The sequence below is a fragment of the Triturus cristatus genome, chromosome 3_2 (assembly GCF_964204655.1).
Source record: "Triturus cristatus chromosome 3_2, aTriCri1.1, whole genome shotgun sequence".
Taxonomy (NCBI): Eukaryota; Metazoa; Chordata; class Amphibia; order Caudata; family Salamandridae; genus Triturus; species Triturus cristatus.
In genome coordinates, this window is record NC_140584.1 from 1058484828 (window position 1) to 1058509983 (window position 25156).

Below are 25156 nucleotides of genomic sequence, written 5' to 3' on the forward strand. Positions count from 1 at the left end.
ACTGTGACTATTTACAAAAATCCATTGCTTATTGCAAAAGTATTTATATTCAACCTCTCATTCTGAGAAAGTATATTTGTATTCCCTTTGTGGTTCTAAAAATAAAACAAGCATTTATTTTATATATATAAACCATTGGCCTAGAGTTCAGTGATTGAGTGTGTGAGACCATTTGCTGACTGAGTGTGTACACCAAGTGCTTTACACTGTCCTCTGGTACTGCCTTACTGCTCGACCAAGCTACCACTTTAGAGAGTAAGGTCATACCTAACTTTAACCTCTATCAGCCCCTGGGGGACTGTGGACTCTGTACACCCTGTACCTATTAGGGAACAGTATATACAGAGCCACTTTTTCACATGTAAGAAATATTATCCTCCGCCAGTAGTCCTTGCGGTGAGGGGAGCTAACCAAGTATCAGACGAGGTGCCCAACCCAAATGTCCTTATCAGAAGGTGGGGCAACTTCTTCCCAACTCCATCCCCTCAAACATCATCTACATATGACTGGCTATGGTCAGACTCGGATCCAAAAAGTTGATGTAGTGTTAAGTGCGTAGCAACGCGGGAGTGGAACAGTCTGGGAGTACAAAGGTTTTAGTATTGGCTGCACCACATCAAAATCTGGGTTTGGCCTCTGCAAAGTCGAGACAGAGTCAGAGAGTCAATCGCCATCCTGTTACTGGCCCATTTCCTTGCTGGACTCTTTGGGGAAATTATTTGGCCGCGTTATTCTGGGACGCCTTCAACAATGGGTATCCGATAATAAAGTTTTGTCTGACCTTCAATTTGGGTTCCGAGAGGGCTTGAGTACTACAAGCCCTCAATTTATCCTTATTAATAAGCAAATATGTGGATGCAAAAGGGGGGGCCTAATATATATGACCTACGTTGACCTTTCAGCAGCTTTTGATTGCGTTACCCATTCCAAGCTGTGGTCAATTCTAGCAGAGATGGGAGTAGAGATATCCCTCATAACCCTATTACGTGAATTATATTCAGATGCCACAGCCAGAGTTAGATACGGCTTGGGGGGAGAGGTAACAAGATCGTTCAGAGTGGACCTGGGGGTAAGACAGGGGTGTGTCCTGGCCCCGTTTTTATTTAATCTTTACCCTAATGGCTTGGAAAAAGCCATCTTAACGGATTCCCAGGACCTCCCCACCATAAATAATCGCCCAATCCCGGCTCTACTCTATGCGGACGACGTGGTAATTTTAGCGCGTACCCCCATGGAATTACAGCGTGCTCTCGTAAAATATTATACCTTTATGGCCAACCTTGACCTGAAGATTAACATCAAAAAAACCTTCGTAATGTCTGTCGGGTCAAGGATTAAGGACATAAATTAGAGAGCACCACTACATACCCGTACCTGGGCATCGTATTTGACCATATAAGTTCTTGGAAACACGCTATTCATTCGAGAAAACTCACTTTTATGAGAACTACAGCTGCTATGGCTAACTTCGCAAATAAACTAGGCCAGCGACCTACTGTAGAACTCTTAGAGATCTATAAGGCAAAATGTATCAGTAGTGTCATTTATGGGGCTGGTGTGTGGGGATTTGCCAAGGTCACGGAGGTGCAAAAGGTAGAAAATACCTTTCTGAGATTCTTGTTGGCTGTTCCGCGGGCCACGTCCACCTATGCTTGTCATTTGGAAGCAGGTCTGTCCTACCTTACAGACCTGATTAGGATTCAACCCCTCCTCCTATGGCATCGCATTTGGTCAACAAATGATACCATCTTTTCTCAAGGCTTTATTGAGGACTCTCTTTCCCTAGATAACGCACATAAGATCGGATGGATTTCTTATATTAAGAAATTCCTTTGCATGCTACAATATTTTTATTCCCCCACTTTAATCGCTGTAATACCAAGAAAACAGCTTAAAAAGGTATGTTTGGCTCATCTAGAGTCTTTGAGACTGTCCGGTGAAGCTTCCAAACCCACTGTTCAACATTCTCTACTGATCCAAACAACCCTGACAATTCAGCCTTACTTAACTTTTAATTTCTCAAACTACGAGAGGTTCTTGCTAACCAGATTTAGATTTAATATTTTCCATCATCTGGTTACCTTCCCCAAAAGTAACTGGGAAAAACCTTTGCAAGTTTGCCCCTGCTATGACTCTTCCCCTCAAACCACAATTCATATCACGCTATTCTGTAAATTCTATCAGGATTTGAGGAAACAGTGGCTTATTCCGATTTTAAAATTTTGGGGTCTCCGTAGGTGCCGCCCTGCATTTCTTGCTCTCCAACATCTAGATGCAGAACCTCTCGCCAAATCCATAGCCTTATTCCTGAAACAAACTGTTAGGCACAGACAGAACCTTGACTAAGCACGGGTTGTGGTTTTTTTTCCCCCTTTCTTACAAGCTTTTGTGAATCGTGCGAATGTTTTTAGCGCCTGTGTTTGTCCTAAAATTGTTGCACCTTTTTCCCTTTTTATACAAAAAAGAAAAGAAAAAAAATACTTGATAACTGTAGTTTAAGATTATTGTCACTTTGTTGTGATTGCAATCAGCATTTTCATGTATTCCACCTTGAATTTCTGCTGGCAGAATTCATTTTTTTAAGAAAATTGTTTCCTTTGGGGTAGATTGAGTAACTTGCACCGTGATTAAATGAATTTGCTAGCCGTTTTAGGATGGTTTTTTACATCCCTGATATCTTTTAACCTTGGTAATTGTTAATATATTGTGCTTTTATGGCGGTTTCTCTTTGCACAACCGAATAAAGCTCGTTTGACTGAGTCAGAGAGTAGGTTGAGTTGCGGCTCCTCCGTCGGTGGCATACAATTTCGAGGGAGTCATGCAGATTTTGGTACTGGACTCAAAGTCTGCACCAATGCCGGTGTAGAACCTGAAGTGGGTTCAAGGTGCACAGATGAGGATGGATCTGCCAGGGGTAACCCTACTTGTTGGACTTACCCTAGGACTTTGACCACAACAAATTCCTTGCGTGGAAATGACTTTAGGAACGTGAACGGGTCCGCGCTCAGACTTTAATCTGGAACCAGACTTGCGTGGAGCCTTCCGTGCTTCGCCACCACGTAGAGCTTGGCTTCACATTCTCAGGTGCCTTTGGATTCCTCTAGGTGCAGCTGTCGTAGCCTTAGAGTTGTGTGACAAATCCGAGCACAAGAGGCACACCTCGGGGATCAATCACAGGTATCGGTCTGCCACTGTTCCAACAAGGTTAAAGCCCTGTGGTTTTAGAAGTGACAAATTTCCTTCCACGCTGAAAAATGTTGGTGGAAAAATATCTTCAAAGAGTGAAGGAGGAGTAGACCTTCAGATCCACAATTGAAAGCATGGAAAGAAAGGGACAAACATCAGCGCGCATGAGTGGCGCATATATTTGGCACCGCTCATTACTTCTGGAGATGAATGGAGTTGACGCAGATTATTTTGGACTTTCGTCTTAGAACGTTGAGTCCCTCCTTTTGCTTAGTTGTTCACATATAGAACATTCTCAGTTTCCCCCACTTGTCACACTTTCCAGCTCCTGCATGTCAGAAAATGAACACTATCAGAACAGACATAAGACATGTACTTCTTTCATTGCATATGCTGTCGTAGTAGTCTCAAGGGAGTTCTTGTGGGTGTATTTGGATAAATCACGTCAACAGTACCTGCATGTTTGCTGCCAAGCTTGACAGGGGTTATGAAAAATATGTTCAGCTGAGCTCTTAATACAACTGTGAGTGGACACTGAGGTTACAAAACGAGGACATAATTTTCCACAAGAAGGACAACTCCAGAGAGATGATTTTTGGTAAATGAAGAAAACATCTGCTTAACTGTATGGTGCATTAATCAAAATGGCCAAAGATCAGACCAACAAAACCTAATTTGAAGGTGTGGCTCTAAAAATTTAAGGATTACAATAAAAGTTAGGATGAAAAGACATACGTGCTTGGAAAAATAATGTGCAGCAAAAGTGAGTAGAATTGCCCACCAAAAATTAAAACAATCTGAGTTTAAGAAAGCTAATTTTATTCTCAGATTGTAAAAAGACAGACTAAAATGTAGTAACTCAAAAACCAGTAATGCCTGCGACTAACAAAGCAGGATGACTGATAAGGAATCTGCAAGCATTGCATATTAGTCAATCCAGGCAAAGACAATTCAACAAGCATACCCACAAGTCCAATGGCTATACTGTTTTTAAATGACACCTTACCTGCTGATGCTGCCGGGCTCCATCTGTTACAGATTTGATGACAACCTCTATCAGTTGTTTACACATAATCTATAAAAGAATAAAAAATTGTCAACCTACCTGCTGGGTCACAAACTAAACAGGAGTCACAATTACGTACCAAATAAAACAGTCAATACACTCTGCAAAACTTTGTTTACCAACATGTCTCTTTCTCATGAACTCTTAAAACAATCTGGCCATACAAATTGGTGCAGATGCCATTGATCATGCTAAGGATAGAGGACCTGGCTTGGCCATCATCATTAACTTTATTCGGTTGTTAAGACCATCAAAGTGCATTGGCGTACAAAAGTATGGTAATTAAAACAAAATTTTCATAATAGAAATTGTAAGCCAAAATAGATAACATTATTTATACAGCAACAAAACATATTAAAACCCAAGCAATTAAAAAACGAGTTAAAAGAACTGGCTTCCAAGATATTAAAAACATACAAGCTAAAAACACATAAAAGATACATAAAGTGCTAGTACATAATTGGGCCTTATGGGTAATCATAAACAACGTCGATGTAATGAACTAGAGGAACCTGACAATGTGAAATAAATAAGAACTAAAGTTTTTTGTACGCTTTTTTTTTAAGTTGATAATATGATCCATTATTTTGGAATACGATTTCAGTATATCTAAATGAATAAACTGGGTTTTGGCCCGCAATGTTAGGGTTTCCGAGGAGGAATGACTACTTCAAAAAGGCAGAGCCGATTTCACAAGCCCCGGCTACAGACCTGAAGTCAGTCTATAACCTCTGCCCCAAGAAGAGAAAGTACAAATATCCGGGCAAAAGGCAGGAATGGAACTTTGAATATATGAAGGTGGTGAGGACTGTGAACGCGTCCCGACACCCGTCAGGTAAGGTGACATTCAAGCCTCCGTTTGCTTTTATTACACAGTTTTTAAGAAAAAGAAACAAGGGAAATATAAGAAACAAGGGAAATAGGACTTTGTCGTAACATTAGGGTTACTAATGCAGGACACCACATGTAAGAAATAATGGTCAGGATATGACACGAGATGGAACGTTGCTGTATTACTATGGGCTTAACAAATAAGCAGCCCCTGTTACTTGTATAATACTTGTTACTTAAGGAGTGAGTAAAGAACTACTTTTTTGATTTTATCATAATAAAGGGTAGTTACTCTGTTGATAAGGGGTATTATGGAGGAATACCAATATCTGCTAAGAAATGCAAAAAGAGGAGTTATTGTAGGATGAGATATTTAGGAGCGAAGCAGCCCTACATATATTTTCTTCGACAAGTGATAGAAATGCAGGGAAGCTTTTTCCACCGCGGTTTGTAAAGTAAAATAGATAGTCTATTGATATGCAACTGAATGCGATTTTTACAATACAATTAAATACTGTGACACGAGGTGATATGCTTCTTCTATTCATTAGGAACAACATTGATGCAAGAACAAGCCCTAAATTCTATGAGCAAAAAACGTAAAGAAGAAGAACGTAGGATGGGGTGACACATATACATATTTTTGAGAAAGAAAGAAGATTGGCTGATTGAACAACCCCACATATGTAAGGCATGACGACACTGACTCAGTGATGGAACAATAAAAGGTAGGACGAGAGATGGGGACATGAGTTAATAAGAAACTGTCCTTAAACAATTTTTCTTAAATTCTCCCCTTATATTGCAGAAACTATATTGGTCAGCAGTAATTTGGGATCACAGGCAAACAAAGAACTGAAAATGTTTTCAAGTTCTAACAACACTGAAAAGTAAGTTTAGTTATCTCAGAAATATTCACCTATAAAGTCGAGGGTCGATAATGCCCTGCGAATAGAAATATAGGGATCTTAACGATGTCAATATGACACTCTTAACCAAAATCACGGTGCTCCAGAATGTAATTATATTGGGAACACTATATGTGATTGAACAGCATTTGGATATTTTGATATGAAAATATAAAGGGTGAATGAGTGTCTGAATGAATGCGGACAACTGGTTTATATGGGATACATGAGAACCCCAGAACACTACGATGTGGTTACCCGTTGGGGACTTCTATGAAGAAATGTTTTAGTAAATTGAGGGAAAAAGAATAAAGAAAAATATATGGATACACACATATATGTTCAAGAATGTAATGGGCTCATTGTTTTCATGTTGTACGTTTTTTTATATAGGTATCTTTTGAGATCATGGGAGACATCTACCTTTCCTGAAGAAGGTGGCTCTAATTTTAAGAATCCATAAATACGCGTAGATGCAATTTTAACACTAAATCGAATAGGCATTGAGTGACACAGGAGATATTAACAAGTTGTCGATACTATGCTTTGAACAATGACAGTATTGATTAGTGGCCAGAAAGACACGTGAATGTCTATTGTTTTCACCTCGTTTATATTTAAGTGTTTTGTTTATGTATTTGAGTAATGAATTGTTTATGTATGGCTGTCATTAACTGGTCTTTGTGATTGAGAAATGAGAGATAAAAAGGGAAAGTGATTTCATTACTATTGTATGGGATAATAGAAGAATGTGGTTCTATTGTTTTTATACTCATTTTTAAAGCTAGCCCATGTTTGATTTTATAATAACTCATATATCCATTGTAACCCAAATATTTTGCAGAACAGATATAGGTTTGTTTTTTAACCTCTTCAGCGCTGCGCGGATTCCCGCGCAGTGCTGAAAGATCTGAGCGCGGGCGGGGCCATGACGGAACGGTTCCGTCATAAGCACAGCCCAACCGGCGTGCATGACGGAACCGTTCCGTCATCGGCATCGAAGAGGTTAAAGAATAAAATACAAACTTTGTTTACAATATATGACTGTGGGTTCTTATTTTGGTGTTACCTGAGGTGTATGAATGATATCAGGAGACAATTATGAAACAGGTGTGAGGGTTGTTAGAGAACCCAAAGGGAGTCCTCTCTTTTGACTAGATACTTAGAGTTTTTGGACAACCTAAAAATCCTATATATCCACGCAACCAGCAGGGTCTAGTATACATAATGGTATATTGCTTTTGTAAATCGCCCATCATGACAAAAGGTAACAGATAAATATTTGCTGTCACAAATAGTAATTTAATTTGTAATAATCTTTTATTTCAACAGTTTAAATACATTTGTTTATTCAGTTTTTCATTAAATTAAATACAAAGATGACATTGCAGCAAGATTACAGTTGGTACATACAGTTTTATTTGGCTATGTGTGTTGTGCGCAGTGTCTGGACCATGGGTCTCAGTGTATACTATAGTTTCCCCAAGAACAGGAAGAAAGAACAAAAACCTTCCCATCCTTATATGTACCTTTCCCAGTTAAATAGAGTGCATATGTGCGATCCGGAGATCACTCACAGGCACAGATCCAACACAGTGTCTACGCAAAGGCACCTCTCCATTCCAGTGCGATCAGACCAAATGTTCACTGTTGTGTGTCATGTGCGAGTCCAGTGCTTCCCCTGTTCATGCTCTCCACTCGCATAAGTATCTCCCACCTAGTCACTCCTACCCCGGTCCCCGCCTCCGCTTCGTTCCCCACTGCCTTCCCCAAGTGCATCCAACATACCTGACCACATCTCAAGATCTCTTTCTAAATGCTCGTCCGTGCGCACTCTCCTAATCCTATACTCCTTAGCTACCGCCCACCCATTCAGCGACGCTGAACATCCCGTGATTCTGGGCAAATCACTTAATCGCCCCATGCCTAACAAAAATTAATGTGTACTCATGTAATGCAACTGGTGCTATGTAAAGCGCTCCGATACCTGATTCGGGTCAAGTTTGCACTATATAAAACTATGAAATAAAATAAAAAAATAAAATAATGGCTCCGCCCTCCATTTAGCAAGCGCTGGGGCCATAGGACTGGCTCACTGAATAGCTATATAACAATCCATATTTTTCTTGGAGATTTCAACCTCCACTGAGGAACCAACCATCCCAGTGCACCCTCTCAACATTAAGCATTTTTAACAAATAATGATCTGGAACATGCATGCTGCAGCGCTAGCCACTCGAAACAAAATATTCTCGATTGATCAAAACCGAACCCTGTCTCCCGTCAACTAGTCAGACCACCTTCTACTCATTTTCTAAATCCTATGCACAAAATCGACATACTGGAGCCAACCAAAATATCCTAAAGGTTGGTTCAGAAACTTCACTGAAGTAGACCCATCATCCTCCCCAAAAAATTCTCAATAAAACTAAGGACAACCCAACTGTCAATAAACCGAACGTCACACTGTCATCATCAAGTAAACCTTACTAGAGGTGGCAGATGAAATAATCCTATGAAACAAACAAAAAGCAAAGCGCAAAGAAAAACAGAAACTGGTTCTCCAAATACCAGCTCACAAAAGCAAGTGTCTTCAAATTAAAACCATGTGTAAATGCCCATAGAAACCAGAACACTTTAACTGCACAAAAACGCTAAGACTATAAAAAAAACATATCTTGGAAGCAAAGCCAACTCTATCAGAGATTAAATCAATGCCTCCAAAAATAGACCGAGAAATCTTTTCTGACAAGTTAAGAATCTTACCTCACCTCAGCCACTCACTATCACTTCAGCCCAAATACTCCTGTGAAAAATTCTCCAAATTCTTTGACTCCAAAAAAAAAAAAGCAATCAAGCTCACTCTAGACTCAACATTTGACTAGCCATTAGCAGTACAACTAACCAGCAAGTCCCTATTGAGATGGTCAGCTTTCAAAGAAGTAACACACTCCAATGTCATCTCAGCCATCACCAATCTAAACCCTCGCCAACCACTTCTCAGACCCAATCCCAGCCAAACTCCTCAATCACCCCCACATACACCCTGACTAGAGTGATAAACAACTCTCACTGAAGGGGTTGTTCCAGATGATCTCAAAGTAGGCCTCTCCTAAGAAACCCAACATTGACCCAGGAAACAGACAATGTGCCCCCGGTATTTTATCTTCCATTCATGGCCAAAGTCATGGAAAGCTGTGTGAAGAGGTAACTAAAAATCAATTTGGAGAAAACAATTTGCTCAGCTCCCATCAGTCTCGATTCAGAACCGGCTAAAGCACTGATTCCGCTATGCTTCACACAATAGATTATGCACTCACCTTCTTAGACAAAAGTGAGTCCCGTAAACTTGTTCTTTTAGATCTGTTGTGGGCATTCAACACAGTCAACCAGGTCTCGCTGCTACAAATCCTAAATGTGTGGATGGGCCTTACAAGCTGGGTGCTGGCCTGGTTCAAATAATATCTTTCAAGCGTTCTAAATACATAAAAGTGGCTTATGACATATCAACCCCCTCTCCATTTGAACAAAGTTTCCTAATGTCCCATCCTCTAACCTAATTTTTTCAAATTGTACATCGAGTACATGGAACCCCTTACTTTTCTCTTACATAAATTGATAGTCACATTCCACTTATACGGTGACACTACTCTATTCCCTCAAAGTACACAGGGAACTATGCTAAGGGAACTACAAACATAGATGACCCAACACCACTTCAAACTAAACCCACAGAAAACTGATTTCCTTTTGATCTCACCTTCACTCCTCACAATAACACCCCTTTACAAACCTCGCTCACCTTCTCAAGCATTCTCAAAGATAAGACCTCAACTGTCGAGATGGCAAATTACTTGGGTTTCATCCTGGATAATAATCTAAATCTTCACACCCATATCAAGGCCACAGGAAGTGGTGCACAGCACCAAACTAGACTGCTTCACAAAGTCAACAGCTTCATTCCAATCGACAACTTCAAATACTATAGTGCAATCTCAATTGCTCTCAAAATGTGACTCTGGAACCTGTCTTTTTACCAGCATTACTAAAACACTCATAGCTTCTTTAAGACCAACACTAAACTCTGCAGCACTCCTGGTATTGGGCATCCAGAGACAAGATCACATTGCAACCATACTGATTGCCCTTAACTGGCTTCCAATCAAAGCCAGAAATCTTTTTAAACTAGCCTGTATAGCCACAAAGCTTCAAACAACAGAACTCGAAAGTACCTAGCCCACAAAACTTATTGTCTCAGGAGGATCAGAAGTACAAACTACATCTGGAAACACCTCTTCTCAGTAAAACATTCTCATAGAGACAATCCTAAGGCAATACTCCGAAGATCTGAAAGTCCATCCCATCAGCCATAACAATAAATACTTCTTGCGCCTCATTCAGGAAAGAACTCAAATATTTCCTCGTTAACCAATTCCTCCATTATTAAGCTGCTGAACTAGTATTACCCAACATGGGTGAGTCACTCCACTAAGGCGCCTTTGAAAAATATTTATTTCCACCAAAATCCAATCGACACTGCCATATTGAACTTTGTCCCATGCATGCACCTTGTTTTATTATTGAAAAGCACTTCGATACTCAACAGAGCCTAGTTTGCATTAATAAAACCTCAAATAAACAAACACATCAAAGAGTACAAACTGGCTCTAGTTTAACTAAAGGACTACTTGAGACCCATCTCTAAAAATTAATAGGTTAATGTGAACACAAATGGGGCAATGTAACCTCCACAAAATGACATGACTTTGATTGACAGCCCATTCAATCAATGGCAAACTAAGAAAAAAACACATGAATTAAGGCTTCCGCAAAACTTGGTCGATCTCCCTCTCTTTCTGTTTTTCTGACAGTAATTTTATTTTTAACTCTCCGTAGCCACACCTAAAAGTATTCCACCAAAATACATGCTTGGTAAAAATTAAATTCTGAGATTGCGATGAACACGAGCTAACAAAAAAATACAATAACGGCCCATAGGGAATGGAGTGGTCTTGCTTGTCCAGACATTTTACGATATTACCATGCCACACACATTTGAAATATTGTAGAATACATTGCAAGAGTAACAGACAATAAAGGCACTTAATTGAGAAGGCAGTGGCAGTTAGATACCTATTTGACCTACCCTGGTTGCACACAACACAAATACCACGTAATATCTATTTGTCCACCCCACTAAAAACAGTGTAAGAACTATGGGACTAGCTGGCTGGGTTTGGGATCCAACAATGATTTCCTTCCTGAACAGCTGTTCTTAATAATACACAGTACACCCTGGGCCTACAAAGGGAAACATGTAAGAGATGGAAAGAGGGTGAATGTAGATCCTTTTGGACTTGTTCAAATGACAACAAATTAAGACCTCTGAACAATGCATAACATAATTTGGCCATAAAGAAACAGATTACAACAAATTACAACTCTGACACTGGGCTCTTTATCCCTTGCTCCCCAAAATAAAGCAGTTGGCACAAGATATTTAAGGCCGCTAGAGAAATTTGTTGGGGCTTGCTTGGGAACAAGTAGGTTTAATTTTGGGGTGCAGAGCTCCGCCAAATAGAGATAACAATCTAGCTGGAAAGGACCACTACAAAGACATCCCATATAAGGAATGTGAGGGAATATGGCGAGATGTCCCTAAATATCACATGGCCATATCATTCTGCAAAACTGCATGCTATGTCTTCCTGTACTGGTAAATGACCCCAGCGAAAATTGGGTTGATCTAGAGCGATGAAATGATGTTTGAGATGTTATACAGAGATAGGGACAATGCTACATATTTAATGGGCATGCCAGAAGCCTGTGCTCTATTGAAAAACAATTGTCAGTCAAATGAAATAAATACTAGAAATGCCAATCCCAGAATACCTGGCCTGATATTTTAGTTACATGAAAAGACAATGAGATCATGGCAGCCACATCCACATTGTCCATTGAGCGATGATCGCGCAACTGACAGGGCCAGCAAAAACACCAAGAAACCTGAACTTCAACCAATAATGCAATGGTTCTATAAAAAATGACAGACAACAGAATACAAAAACCTGACAGAGTTTAAAGCAAGAAGGAAAACTCTTTTGAAAAAGGTGGGGACATCCGATAGCCCACTTAACTCAAGTGAGAAAGTGACAGTTCACACTAGTAGACTCAGGATGATGTAGTTGTTACAGGGTTAATCACACAGACAGAGGAGAAGAGAGGGACAACTAAAATGGGGCAACAGCTGTACCACAGGCAAAATGAACGGATGATATTTTGCTCCTTAAACATGCCTTCAGTAAAACTTAAAAGTTGCCAATCGGTCAGGAGGTAAGAAATGTGGAAATGGGGATAGGGAGGGATAGAAGGAAAGGGGTTATGAATTAAATGGAAACTCGAGATTATATATCTATATCTATATCTATATCTATATATATCTATATTTATGGAACAGAATTCTGTACTATGTTGAAAACCCAATAAAATATTTTTTTGGGGAAAAAAAATAGAGGTGAACCCCCAGAAAACAGTCTTGGAAATTATCTTGACATACCTCTTAAGGGGCTTACACTCTAAATACTCACTAACTGTATCTTGCACACTAGAGAAAGCATCGGGAGTCACACAAAGGGTCAAAGGTGGCGCTGCCACTGACTTTGGAGTCTGAGCAACAAGAAAAGGCAGAAGAAGAGATGGTGCAGGAGACTCACTAAAAGACAGCACTAAGCCGATGAAGTTAGGCAGTACCATCCCAGCCAGAGACCTGAGCTCAGAGTTTCTCGGTCTCAAAATAATTTGAAAATGGATTCCTTGAACTACTCGAATTGAGTCCAACTGCTAAAGGGAAGGAAAAAACTTAAGTTTTATAAATATGGGCTCTGCTTCATCAGAAGACGGAGAACATTTAGGTACAAAATGCTTCTCCCATTCTAGACCCCACTCAGAACCTAAAGAAGGGAAAAGGAATATGCTACTTACCAGTATGCATCGGTTCTTGGCATGTAGAGCTGCAGATCTACACACTTTTGCATAGATCGCCATCTGGTGTTGGGTCCGGATGTTTGCAGTTTGTTTTTCCTCTTGGAAAATCTTTGGAAGTCACGAGGTCGGTGACTCCTCCTTTGGATCGTATTGCGCATGGGCTTCGGCTCCATCCTCAGATTGTTTTTCGCCAGCAGGGAAAGATGGAGCGTAGTAACAACAGTGAAGAAACCCATGTGTGTTGTATCTAAATAAGATAGACTGGAACAGATAAAGGTAGCCGGGGAGGCGGGTGGGAGTGTGTAGATCTGCAGCTCTACATGCCAAGAACAGATGCATACTGGTAAGTAGCATATTCCGTTCGAGGCATATGAGCTGCAGATTACACACTTTTGCATAGACTATATAGCAGTTCCCAACCTTCACGGCGACCACCGGTATCTGTTGCAGTGGTTTGAAATCGTGTTTTTAGTACAGCCTGGCCCACACTAGCTTGTTGCTTGGTTTGCACATCTACACAATAGTGTTTAGTGAAAGTGTGCGGTGTTGACCATGTAGCTGCTTTGCAGATATCATCTGGTGGGATGTTCCCTAGAAAAGCCATGGAAGCCCCTATCTTCCGTGTAGAATGGGCTTTAGGGGGAACGGAAAGCGTTCATTTTGCTTTGTGGTAGCAAATCTGGATGCATTTTACAATCCACCTAGCTATCCCTGATTTTGAGATGGGGTTGCCCTTGTGTGGTGGAGAGAAAGAGAAACAGTTGTTTGGTCTTTCTGAAAGGTTGTGTTCTTTGGATATAGTAAAGTAAGGCTCTTTTGACATCTAGCGTGTGCAGAGCCCTTTCTGCAACGGTCTGAGGTTGCGAGAAAAATACTGGTAATTCTACAGATTGGTTTAAGTGAAAAGGGGAAATGACTTTAGGTAGGAATTTTGGGTTGGTACAGAGAACAACCTTGTTCTGGTGCATTTGAAGAAAAGGTTCTTGTATGGTAAGTGCTTGTATCTCACTGACCCTTCTAAGGGAAGTGATGGCTACAAGAAAAGCTGTTTTCCATATGAGGAATTGCAGTTCGCATTTATGCAAAGGTTCGAAGGGAGGCCCCATCAGCCTTGTGAGCACAATATTGAAGTTCCACACAGGTGAGGGTGGTACTCTGGGGGGAATTATTCTTTTGAGGCCTTCCATGAAGGCTTTAATGGCAGCTACCCTGAAAAGTGATAGGTGCTGCCTGTTTTGTAAGTATGCTGCAATTGCTACGAGGTTTAGCCGAATGGAGGTATAGGCTAGATTACACCTTTGTAGGTGGAGTAAGTAGCATATGATGTGTTGTATAAACATCTAGAGGATTGATTGTGTTGTTATGGCAATAAACAACAAATCTTTTCCACTTGGCAGCGTAGCAGGCTCTAGTGGTAGAGCGTCTAGCTTCTTTAACGACGTTCATACAGTCAGGGGGAAGGTTTAGGTACCCAAATTCTAGGATTTCAGGAGCCAGATCGCAAGGTTGAGCTGCGCTGGGTCCGGGTGCCTGATATCTCCATGGTTCTGGGTTAGGAGGCATGGTGAGAGGTGTAGCTTTTGGTGTGGTACTACCGAGAGTTCCAGCAGCGTGGTGTACCACGGTTGTCTGGCCCACGTTGGAGCTACTAGGATCAGTGTGAGGGAGTGCTGTTGTAGCTTTTGCACCACTAATGGAATGAGTGGGAGGCGGAAAAACGTACGCAAATTTGCATGACCAGTTCATCCATATCGCATTGCCTTTGGACAATGGATCTGGCGGCGAAGCTTGGGCATTTTGTGTTTTCGTGGGTGACGAAGAGGTTTATCTGTGGATGCTCCCACATTTTAAAGAACGGATGAAGAACCTGTGGGTGAAGTTCCCACTCGTGGATCTGTTGTGTGTCTGCTGAGCAGATCTGCCACGGTGTTTTGGACTCCTGGGACATGTTGCGCTAGGAGAAAGATTTTGTGGGGAATTGCCCATCTCCATATGCTCTGTGCTAGTTGAGAGAGATGTGGAGAGTGTGTGCCGCCTTGTATTTGAATATAATACATGGCCGTCATGTTGTCTGTGCGAATGAGGACTGCCTTGCCTGAAATCCGTGGTTGAAAGGATTTCAGGGCTAGAAAGATAGCTAGCAAATCCAGATGGTTGATATGGAGTAACTTTTGCTGCGGCGTCCATGTGCCCTGCACTGTGAGGTGTAATAGATGAGCTCCCCAGCCGGAGAGTGATGCGTCCGTTGTTAGTATTATTTGGGGAACCGGGTCCAGGAACGGTCGACCTTTGGAAAGGTTTGTGGTGTTCCACCACTGCAGAGAGCGATGGGTGCGACTGTCTACCAACACCAGATCTGTCAGTTGCCACTGGGCCTGGTTCCATTGGCGCGCTAAGCACTCTTGGAGTGGACGCATCTGGAGTCTTGCGTGAGGCACTATGAAAATGCAAGAGGCCATCATCCCTATCAGTTGCATAAACACTCGTGCTGGAGTACGAATTTTTGTCGTAAAGCCTGAATGCTTGTAATCCTGGCCGGATTGGGGTAGGCTATTGCTTTTGAGGTGTCTATGTTGGCACCAAGGTATTGTTTTATGTGGGATGGTGTTAGCTGGGACTTTTGGTGGTTCACCGTGAAGCCTAGTTGGTGAACCAGTTGGATTGTGGTGGCGGTGTGGTGTACACATTGGTTGTATGAAGTGGCTTTTATCAGCCAATCATCCAAGTATGGGAAGACATGAATGTGCTGTCTTCTGAGGTGTGCCGCCACCACTGCTAGGCACTTGGTGAATACCCGTGGTGCTGTTGCGACTCCGAACGGGAGCACTTTGAATTGGTAGTGTTGTCCATCCACTACAAATCTGAGGTACTTTCTGTGAGCATGGTGTACTGGTATGTGGAAGTATGCGTCTGTCAAGTCCAGTGTGGTGAGAAAGTCGTTCTGGGAGAGGAGCGGAAGTACCTTCTGAAGCGTTACCATGTGAAAATGGTCTGAGTGTATGTATGTGTTTAGGGGCCGGAGATCTAGAATAGGTCGTAGAGTCTCGTTCCTTTTTGGTATTAGAAAATATAGGGAGTAAACCCCCAAATTTTGTTGATTGACAGGAACGTGTTCTATTGCCTGTTTTTGTAGGAGGGAGATTACCTCCTGCATTAGCAATGTTCTTGCGACATTGGGCATTGCCTGGGTGGAATGTTTGGGGGGGGTAGATGTTAATTCCAGGCAGTATCCTGACTGAATTATTTGGGTCACCCATTTGTCTGAGGTGATGGTCTCCCAGACATGAAGGAAATTTGTGAGTCTGCCCCCGACTGGAGTGGAATGTTCTGGGAGGAGCGGGAGGAAGTCATTGGGTAGTAGGTGTGGCAGAACGGACGTTGTTTGTTTTGCCTCTGCCCTTGTTGTTGTTACCCCTGTAGCCGCCTCTTTGGTAACCTTTTGTAAAGGTGGTCTGAGTAGGGGACTTGTACGATGTGGACGCTGTGTCTGAGGAGTAGCTTCTGGATGCACTCCGAAAGGATGAGCGGCGAAAGGAGCGTCTGGGCGGGTGAGACTGTAAGGCCCCCATGGATTTTGCTGTATCCGTGTCCTTTTTCATCTTTTCTAAGGCCTCATCCACCTTTGGCCCGAATAGATGTTCCTGGTCAAAGGGATGGTTAAGGATAGAGGCTTGTACTTCTGGTTTAAATCCAGATACTCTTAACCAAGCATGACAACGGAGAAGGACCCTGGTGTTAATGGCCCTGGAGGCTCTGTCTGCTGCGTCTAGGGCACAACGTATAGAGGTGTTTGTGATTGTTTTACCCTCTTGAATCAACTTGTTGGCTTTACTTTTATATTTTTCAGGGAGATGTTGCATTATGCTTGCTAATTTGTCATAATGAGCCCTGTCATATCTGGCCAGCAGTGCCTGAGTGTTTGCTATACGCCATATGTTGGCAGCCTGGGATGCTGTGCATTTGCCTGAAGCATCTAGCAATTTTGATTCCTTGTCAGGTGGTGGTGCATCACCGGACGCTTGTGAGTTTGCCCTTTTACGTGCCGTAGAGACCACTAAGGAATCTAGTGGCGCTGGTCCTCTGATGTAAGAGGGATCTGAGGGAGCAGGTTTGTACTTTTTTTTCGATACGTGGGTTAAGGACCCTGGCTCTCACTGAGTCTTTAAAAACTTCTGCTGCATGCTTTACCACCCCTTTGAGCATGGGCAGTATGGAGGTGGACCTCTGTGTGGTATCGAATGTGTCTAGGAGGAAATCTTCCTCCACAGGGTCATTATGCATGTCCACCCCATGATAATGTGCTGCTCTTTGCAGAAGATGGTTAAACCCTAGTGAATCTTCAGGTGGAGATGGTCTAGAGGGGTAAATATCGTCTTGTGGGACGTTGGGGTATATGGTAATCGTCCCATGGATCTGGAGATCCTGTAGGGGTGGGGTCTTGTGGCACATCCCCTGTATTATAATATGGGTCCCCATGATCATCAACGTCTGGAGATGGAGTAGGAGAACGATGAGGTGGGGGTGGAGGGGGTGGAGAGGGTGGAGGTGGGGAAGGAGGAGGAGGTGGAGGTGGAGGAGGGGAAGGTATTCTGAATGGAGAGGTAGCAGAGTCCTTCCTCTTTGGAGGTGGAGGCGGAGCAGGCTTCTCCAAATGTCTCTTCTTAGTAGAGAGCGTCAAATGTCCAGTTTTTGGATCCTTGGTAAGAGTTTTTTGCAAGGGATCCGGTGTAAATAACTCTGGTGAGGTAATTTGGTCCGTCGGCGTCGAAGGCGTCGGGCCAATGATTTTTTAGGTTTTTCCGTGCCGGTTTGATGTTTAGAACCCAGCTTGGGACCCTCCGGTCTCTTGGTCGGCGCCGAGATGTGCTTCGGCTTGGAAGTGTCGGTGGCCTTGTGTGGTTTGGTCAGCACCGAACATGGCGTCAGTGCCGAAGAGCTGGGTTTCGACCCCGAGGGCTTCGGTGTGGAGCTCGGTGTTGAGGTGGAGGCCGTCTTTTTTTTCGGTGCCGAAGTGTGTTTCTCGGCACCGCTGGCAGGCTGGCTCGAGCCCGAGCCGCCGGAAGGCTTACTTGGCTTCTTCACCGGGCCCGAAGGTGGGGTGTGTGAAGCAGTGTCTCTGGTCTTGCCTAGGCCCGGAGGCGAAGGCGTGACCGAAGCCTTTTTGGGTGTCGGCGCGGGTGTGGGAGGGGGTAGATTGGTACTCATGACCCTCTGCAGCGGGGTGATGTCCTCTACATCTGACTCGTCGTCCTCTGAAGCGCCGACGAGGTCTTCTTCGATAGGATGCTGTTCCGGATCGTCGATGTCGTCTCCGAAGATGTCGACTGGAATGGATGTCGAGGAGTGTGCCATGTTCCTTCTGGCTCTTTGGTCCCGAATAGTCTTTTTGGATCGGAAAGACTTACAGGCCGGACAGTCTCGAGCCTCGTGTTCCGGGGAGAGGCAAAGGTTGCATACCTCATAAAGATCAGTGTGGGGAAATTTGGACCCACATTGAGGGCACTTTTTAAATGGAGTTCTTTCCATGAGCCGGGACCGAGCCTGGGTAGGCCCGAAGGCCGCCGTCGACGACTGGAACGGAAGGTTTGTGTCGATGAGAAAGCGCGTTGATTGAAGAGATCGTGATCGAAACAATACAGCGATTTGGGTGAGGATTGCGCGTCGATCGTCGAACTGGAAGCTGTTCGGAACCGGAGCGCGAAGATCACATCCGAGCCCGATGGCGGAAAAAACAATCTGAGGATGGAGCCGAAGCCCATGCGCAATACGATCCAAAGGAGGAGTCACCGACCTCGTGACTTCCAAAGACTTTCCAAGAGGAAAAACAAACTGCAAACATCCGGGCTAAACACCAGATGGCGATCTATGCAAAAGTGTGTAATCTGCAGCTCATATGCCTCGAACACTACTTTTTAGAAGAATCCACTATCTCTTTTACTTCTTGAGACAATTAGCAATTTCAGACTGGTTAATAATTATTTAGCTGCACTTTGGGGAGAATGGAACTGTATCCAGTGAGGAGAGCAGACTTGTAGCAATTCTTCTTCTGGAAAAACCGTGTTTGGAAGATTAGATACCCACTTCTATGGTGGCCCTAGGGTGCATGCTCAAGCAAGGTTTTTCAAACTCCTTGTAATCCGTAGAACCGGGGTGAACCAAGATAAATAAAAAATCTTCAGCGGCCGACACGTACCAGAGAACCCAAGAGGGTATAGCTATATAATGAACTTATGAAAACTCCCAGAGATTTCTGTATTTCCACATGTGAACTGTGGTGAGACATAATACAACTGATCTATAAACCCTCTGTTAGAAGTTGATCACAATTGATATGTGACCAGTATATAGCAATAATGTATTTCGAGGATCAATAATGTGTACATCATCACTGGATGGGGTGTTTTGACTACCCAATATTTATAGCTATGCATCCACATTAAAGCAATATGACACTTCGAGGAAGGCCTCAGTACCGAAACACGTGTAGAGAGTATTTGTGTAACCCTTATACTATAACCACCGAATGTATCCATATCATTGGATTACTGAACTAGTTTTTCATTATGTCTTATGATAAAATATATTCTTTATGATGAATTATGAAATTGTATTGACAAAATATTATATATTTTCATAAAATCATACTCTTGTCAAGAAGGAACCATGTACTAAATAGACAGAATAGGAAAAAGAATCAGAATATAATTGTTTTACAGTCCTTTTGTATGTTTAAATCATGAGCGAATTGTGGATCAGTATGGGTTATGAGTGGTATGAATGAAATGATAGGATTATTTTAAAGTTTTTTGTCTATTTTATGTACATATAATATATATTGCGGATTCTAATATTAAGAACAACATTTTTGATAACTTTCTACATTGTTCGTGGTCATGAGCTCTATGTGTTATGAAATTTAGCGTATTGATAGCAAAGAATATATTTGCCTGAGAATTTACATTATTATTAGTCTCTTTCCCTGTCGCAGGAACATTTACTTGTTGCAGGGGGTCCCCTCTTTATGTACATACACAAGCGAGACTGACAGGCTCCAGAATCAGGGAGCAAACAACCCTTATTCCAATGGCGAGCAATCCACAACTGAATAGTTATCCACTTTCCAGAATGGCTGAAGATTAACAATACAAAAAGTTCCTCAATTGGACAATTCTATTCCGGCAACAACGGGGAAAAGTATGTAAACCTTTATTTAACACATTGGAAAGAGAAGCCATGACATATATATTAATGCCTCTTGAGGAATGCACATTTCATGTAAAAGAGAATGGATCGGAGTTTCCTATCCCTCAATTTGCAACATTCAGAAAACTAAAATATCAATTCATCAACAGTGCATTTCAGAAACCGTTTGTACACTCTGAACTTGTTTACAGTGCAAACAATCAATTATCAAAGATAAATTGCATAACCCTCCCATGTATATCAGAAAGCCAAGCATGCAAAAGGCTTTTTTTAACAGTTTGCCTGGTTTTCAGTGAAAGTGATGTCGATTTCCTGAAAGCTAAATTGAAAGTTTCCAGCATACTAGCTAGCTAATGAACCTAAGTGGTAGATATAAAGAAACTACCGAAGGCCAGACACAAGCAAGCCAATCATAAACATGCTCACTTAAAAGCTCAAAGATGAGATGCATCACAGTAAATATGAAATAAAGTAAGCAGACTATATTCTGGCTAGTGGCATGTTTTCCATTACTTTTCTGGTCTGACGTGCGTCACTTGCACTATTCATATCTAGCATACTATGTTGCTTAGTTGCCAGGATTGACTGTGGGTCAGCCAGTCAGCTAGCCAGTCATGTTTACCTTGGGACCGATGTCAACTGGCTTAGGGCAATGTGAATCATATTTTAGATCAGTCCACATCAGTATTTTGGGGTCACCATTTATTGGCTTTTTACATGCGTCCCTGCGCCTCCACTGAAAAGCATGAGGGACTATTTTCCAGTCTACGAGTGGCTTAGTAGCAGCGGGTGGCAAGTGCGGACAAAAGCATCCGACACATGACTTGTACAGAATCCCTCCTCTCAGGCTCTTTGATATTTAGTGCCTGACCACTTTGCCCTACTATAATCACTGGTAAATGTCAGTTCAATGTTAATGCACAGTATCCAACTGCCAGCAAATTGTTCTCAGTTACTTGTTAAAAATACAATTGTCAGTTTGCACAAAGCATAGACCTTCATGTTTCCAGCAGACAAACGCAGGATCCCGGTTTACAAACACTTCCGAGATACCTAGTAGTGGAGTGCGGGGGCAGTGGGTCTCTGCAACCTGCCACTTTGAAAACTGACCGAGGAATTTGCTTTCCCCACTGAACAGCAGATAGCGAAGCAGTTGGAGAAAGAGCTAGGGGCAAGGAATTGTTGCCCTAGGCTTAGTCCACCCTTACACGCATTCCAACCTATTTCTCACTGGGGAAAGGGAACGCTCCACAAAATGAAATCTAAGAGCTTGTAGGTTTATGTTGGAAGAGTTCGGGTTATTTTACATGCAATGTTTGTCATTTCCAATGGCTGAGGTGGGGTTCAAAAACGTGGTGATGAATTGGCCCACAACAAAGTGCTAAGATGGGGGATATGGTCTTGAGACCCAGTAACCTAAACTTTGAGTTTGTGTGTTCATACCTGTAGTCGTGTATATTCAGCTTTGTAAGTGGTTGTATATTGTTATAGTTGTGTTTCCTGTGCCCTTGAATGTTGACTTCTAGTTTTGGACTAGGAGCACGGACAGATATTTGGGCGGAGGCTTGTGACTTCCAGCCAGCTCTAGCAAATATTAAGTCAGACGAGTGTTGGACTTTTTCACTGACAAGTGGTGGTGTGGTTCACATTTTATAAGGTACTCTCATAAGTAAGACAACCACCTATCCTACAGTTGGTACTGGACAGGCCTATATTGAAACCATTCTGACTTTGTAGCATAAGTATGGGCATCAATATAGTGTCCATTCCTACTAAGATAGTAGGTTATGTTGCAGATTTTTGAAAAAGTAAAAAATATTCAAAGCTGGCTGTAGGATTTTTGGCAGCTTAATTCCCCAGATTATTTCCTCTTATATACGCAATGGTGCTGCAGTAGGGATGGAAATGTGTAGTGTGACTGCAAAGCTCTCTAGTCCAATGTCAATCTATTTCCTGTCTCCTGGATGCTGTGTTCCCAAACGTGTGCCCAGGAGTGCACAAGAACAGGTAGGCATTTCCTGCTCCCTATTCCTAATCAATGCAATAGCCTGCAGACCCAGAGGTTGTAAAGAGTTGGAAGGATATCTAGACACTGCATTTGCAAATCTCCCATTTTCCAGAAAGACCTGGCTTGTGGAGACACAGGGTCATCAGGGTTTGAGGAGAAGGCCCTGGTCAGGGTGTTAACTGACAACCTTGGCCACCGACGTAGATTGCTTCTGTGTGGCTGCTCACCACAAGGCCTCACTTGTATATGCCAGCAAAGATCGGAGGACAAACTTGAGATGCCTTATGGAAGCAGGGCACAGCACTCTGCCTATTTCACTCTAGGATTTTCAGGATAGTCTCAACCTTTCCAGTGTCCACTTTCCGTGCTTCCATGCTATGACTAAGGCAAGAGGGGACCTAGCTGTGTACAGACAGGTGGATAAACCCAGAAGAGAGATTAGGAGCCCTCTTGCCTGTTCACAGTGCCTTCGCAAGCCACAGCAACCCTTCAAATAGCAGTAGAAAGTATGGGCAATCACCTTGAGGCACTCCTGACATGCAACAGACATGATGTTGGATGCATACCCATGAGGCAGCATGGAGTATGCCACAAGGTCACATCGGGAAGTGGTAGGAACGCAGTCCTCCAAAATAAAGTGCTAGCTTACCCTGCCACTTCTATCCAAGATTCAACTTTGTTTTTAAATAACCCACAGAGAGGATGACTGTTAACAAATAAAAATAATAGCTATCTGCCCTTGCCAGCCCCAGCAGGGACTTGGATGCACCAGCATGTCAAAAGTGAATATTCTTTTTTTTTTAAATAGTGTTTGATGCAATACTTTTTACAGTAACCATCAAATTCCAATATTAAACACGGCCTACTTTAAACAATAGTATTGGATTTACAGCTCAATTTCAATTACAATCGTTGTGAAGAGCAAAATCACTCATAATGAAGACAATACATGGGCTACGTAAATACTCCATTACAAAACTAAGTGATGAGTGGGGCAGCGACACAAAGGGAGGAGAAGAACAATAGAAATGTGTGAAAAATCTGTAACAAAATGGCAATGGAGAACAATGTGTAATCATTAAAGCAAGTAGTGAAATTAAATAAATTACAGGTGCAGAGTAGGCCCAGGAAAATGCTGATTTATGTTTGCAGATGATCAACAGAAGTACAAATGGAGGGAAGATGGCTCAAGATCCACAAAATAAGGATGTCAGGGTGGATCAAGCTAAATTGAAAGTAGATAGGCCAATGAAGCACAGGACACATCTGATACCACAATAGAGCTTGCTCATGTGCGGCAGAACTGAAACATTAATGACAGGGCCTAAGCAAACTCTAAGATTCACCATTCCTCCCCCTCATGCTTTGCTACTTGTTATATTAGCACAAGTCAATGCCTCAGAGCAACCAGGCAAGAATACAGTCCAAACAAGTCAGTGTCAGAAGAGATGCAATGGGCCTTATTACGACCACGGTGGCGGTCCGTGGACCGCCAGTCCACCAGCCCTATTACAACTTGGGCTGTTGGACCACCACAAGCCAGCTCTAACCGCCAGGAATCCGTGATCCCGCGGCAGTCCGGGAGCGGTCTGAGGCCGCAATATGCTGGTGGTGGTGCTGCGGTACTGCCAAGCATATTAAGAGTTTCTTCACCGTCACTGTTTTCATGGCGGTAAGCCTGCCATGAAAAGTGTGGCGGTGAAGTAACGAAGGAGTCCCTACAGGTTCTCCTGCTCCTCTGGGCCATGGGGTGCATGGAGGGGCATCACATGGTGTGCCCCCCAGTCTGTATGCACCCCCTGTTCCTGGCATGGACTTCACAGTCCATGCGGTGCAGAAGCATGCTTTGGCGCTCCCACTGCGATGCCTTTCTAAGGCTGTTATGAGCCTCAGAAAGGCACCGCCCGCCAGGCCAGGATTAAACTCCTATTCTGGCAGGTGGTGGCAGCCCGCTTCTTAACCGCCAAAGTCGCAATAACACCCTATGTTTGATTACGGAACCGGTCATTTCTCTTCTCTCCAGGATGTGCATGTTCAGCAAGAATTGCTTATGCACTCTTCATTTAAACACAGCACTGGTACAAGCTGTCAATTTCCCTTATTACAAGGGTGTGCATGCTCAGTCACTATTCAATTAACCTCTGTACTGGTGAAATGGAGACTCCATAAGCAAATAGCGATAGTAGAAGAGAAAAGGGCAGATTGCAAGGTCACATGGTTGGGAATCAAAACAAAGCATGGACCTGCATTGTTAGTTCAGTCTATCATACATTGCTTGTTTGGTTATGCAATTGTATCTGCATTTGTAAATACATTTCTGCCATTCATATGATCACATGGCACGCTCAGCTCAGCAGTCTGGTGGTGTTGCCCTTCCACAAGGTTCTGGGGTTTCTCATTCACCATAGTCACTGTGGCAATGTGTCTAGCGACTGGGATAAAAAGTATTGTTTTTGATTTATCTTGCTATTCTAACTAAACAATATGGCAACAAGTCACATTAGTGTGACCTTTAGTCTACAGGAAGGAACACACTATAGTAAATAATGGGACGGGTAACAAAAATAGTAATCCGAAGGCCAAAACCATACACTTGAAAGAATATTTGTGCAGAATTTGTCTCAGAGGTAAAGCAATCACATCTCTAGAAAAGGCTGTTCGATTACATTCAACACTTACCGGAAAACGGTTAAAGAGATCGATAAACATGGCTCCAGTGAGGGCACTTTTTCTCTTGGACATGAACCCTGTCAATGCGTCGTGGTACACAGCAGTCACACGAGATAGGTCGAGGTTGCCAACGCAGGAAACCTGTATGAAAATAATAGAAGTAGCTGGTTGAGAAAGTTGCAGACAAATCAAAGGAAATACAACTAAATGATACCCATTTAGGAGAAATGGCACAAAAACACTGGAAGGTTTTAAGTCCTCTGGTGAGTAAAATGAAAATGCATATAAAAGAAGAATAAG

The 25156-nt window shown here is 42.7% G+C and overlaps 1 protein-coding gene across 1 annotated transcript in view; it reads right to left on the reverse strand.

The window, feature by feature from the left end:
- Positions 1–25156, reverse strand: part of MYBBP1A (MYB binding protein 1a) — a 418097-nt gene that overhangs the window by 109058 nt on the left and 283883 nt on the right. The window contains exons 22-23 of the mRNA XM_085649771.1: positions 24866–24997; positions 4193–4261 (exon numbers count right to left, since the gene is read on the reverse strand). Coding sequence (XP_085505897.1) covers positions 4193–4261; positions 24866–24997 — 201 coding nt within the window. The remainder of the gene's footprint in view (positions 1–4192; positions 4262–24865; positions 24998–25156) is intronic.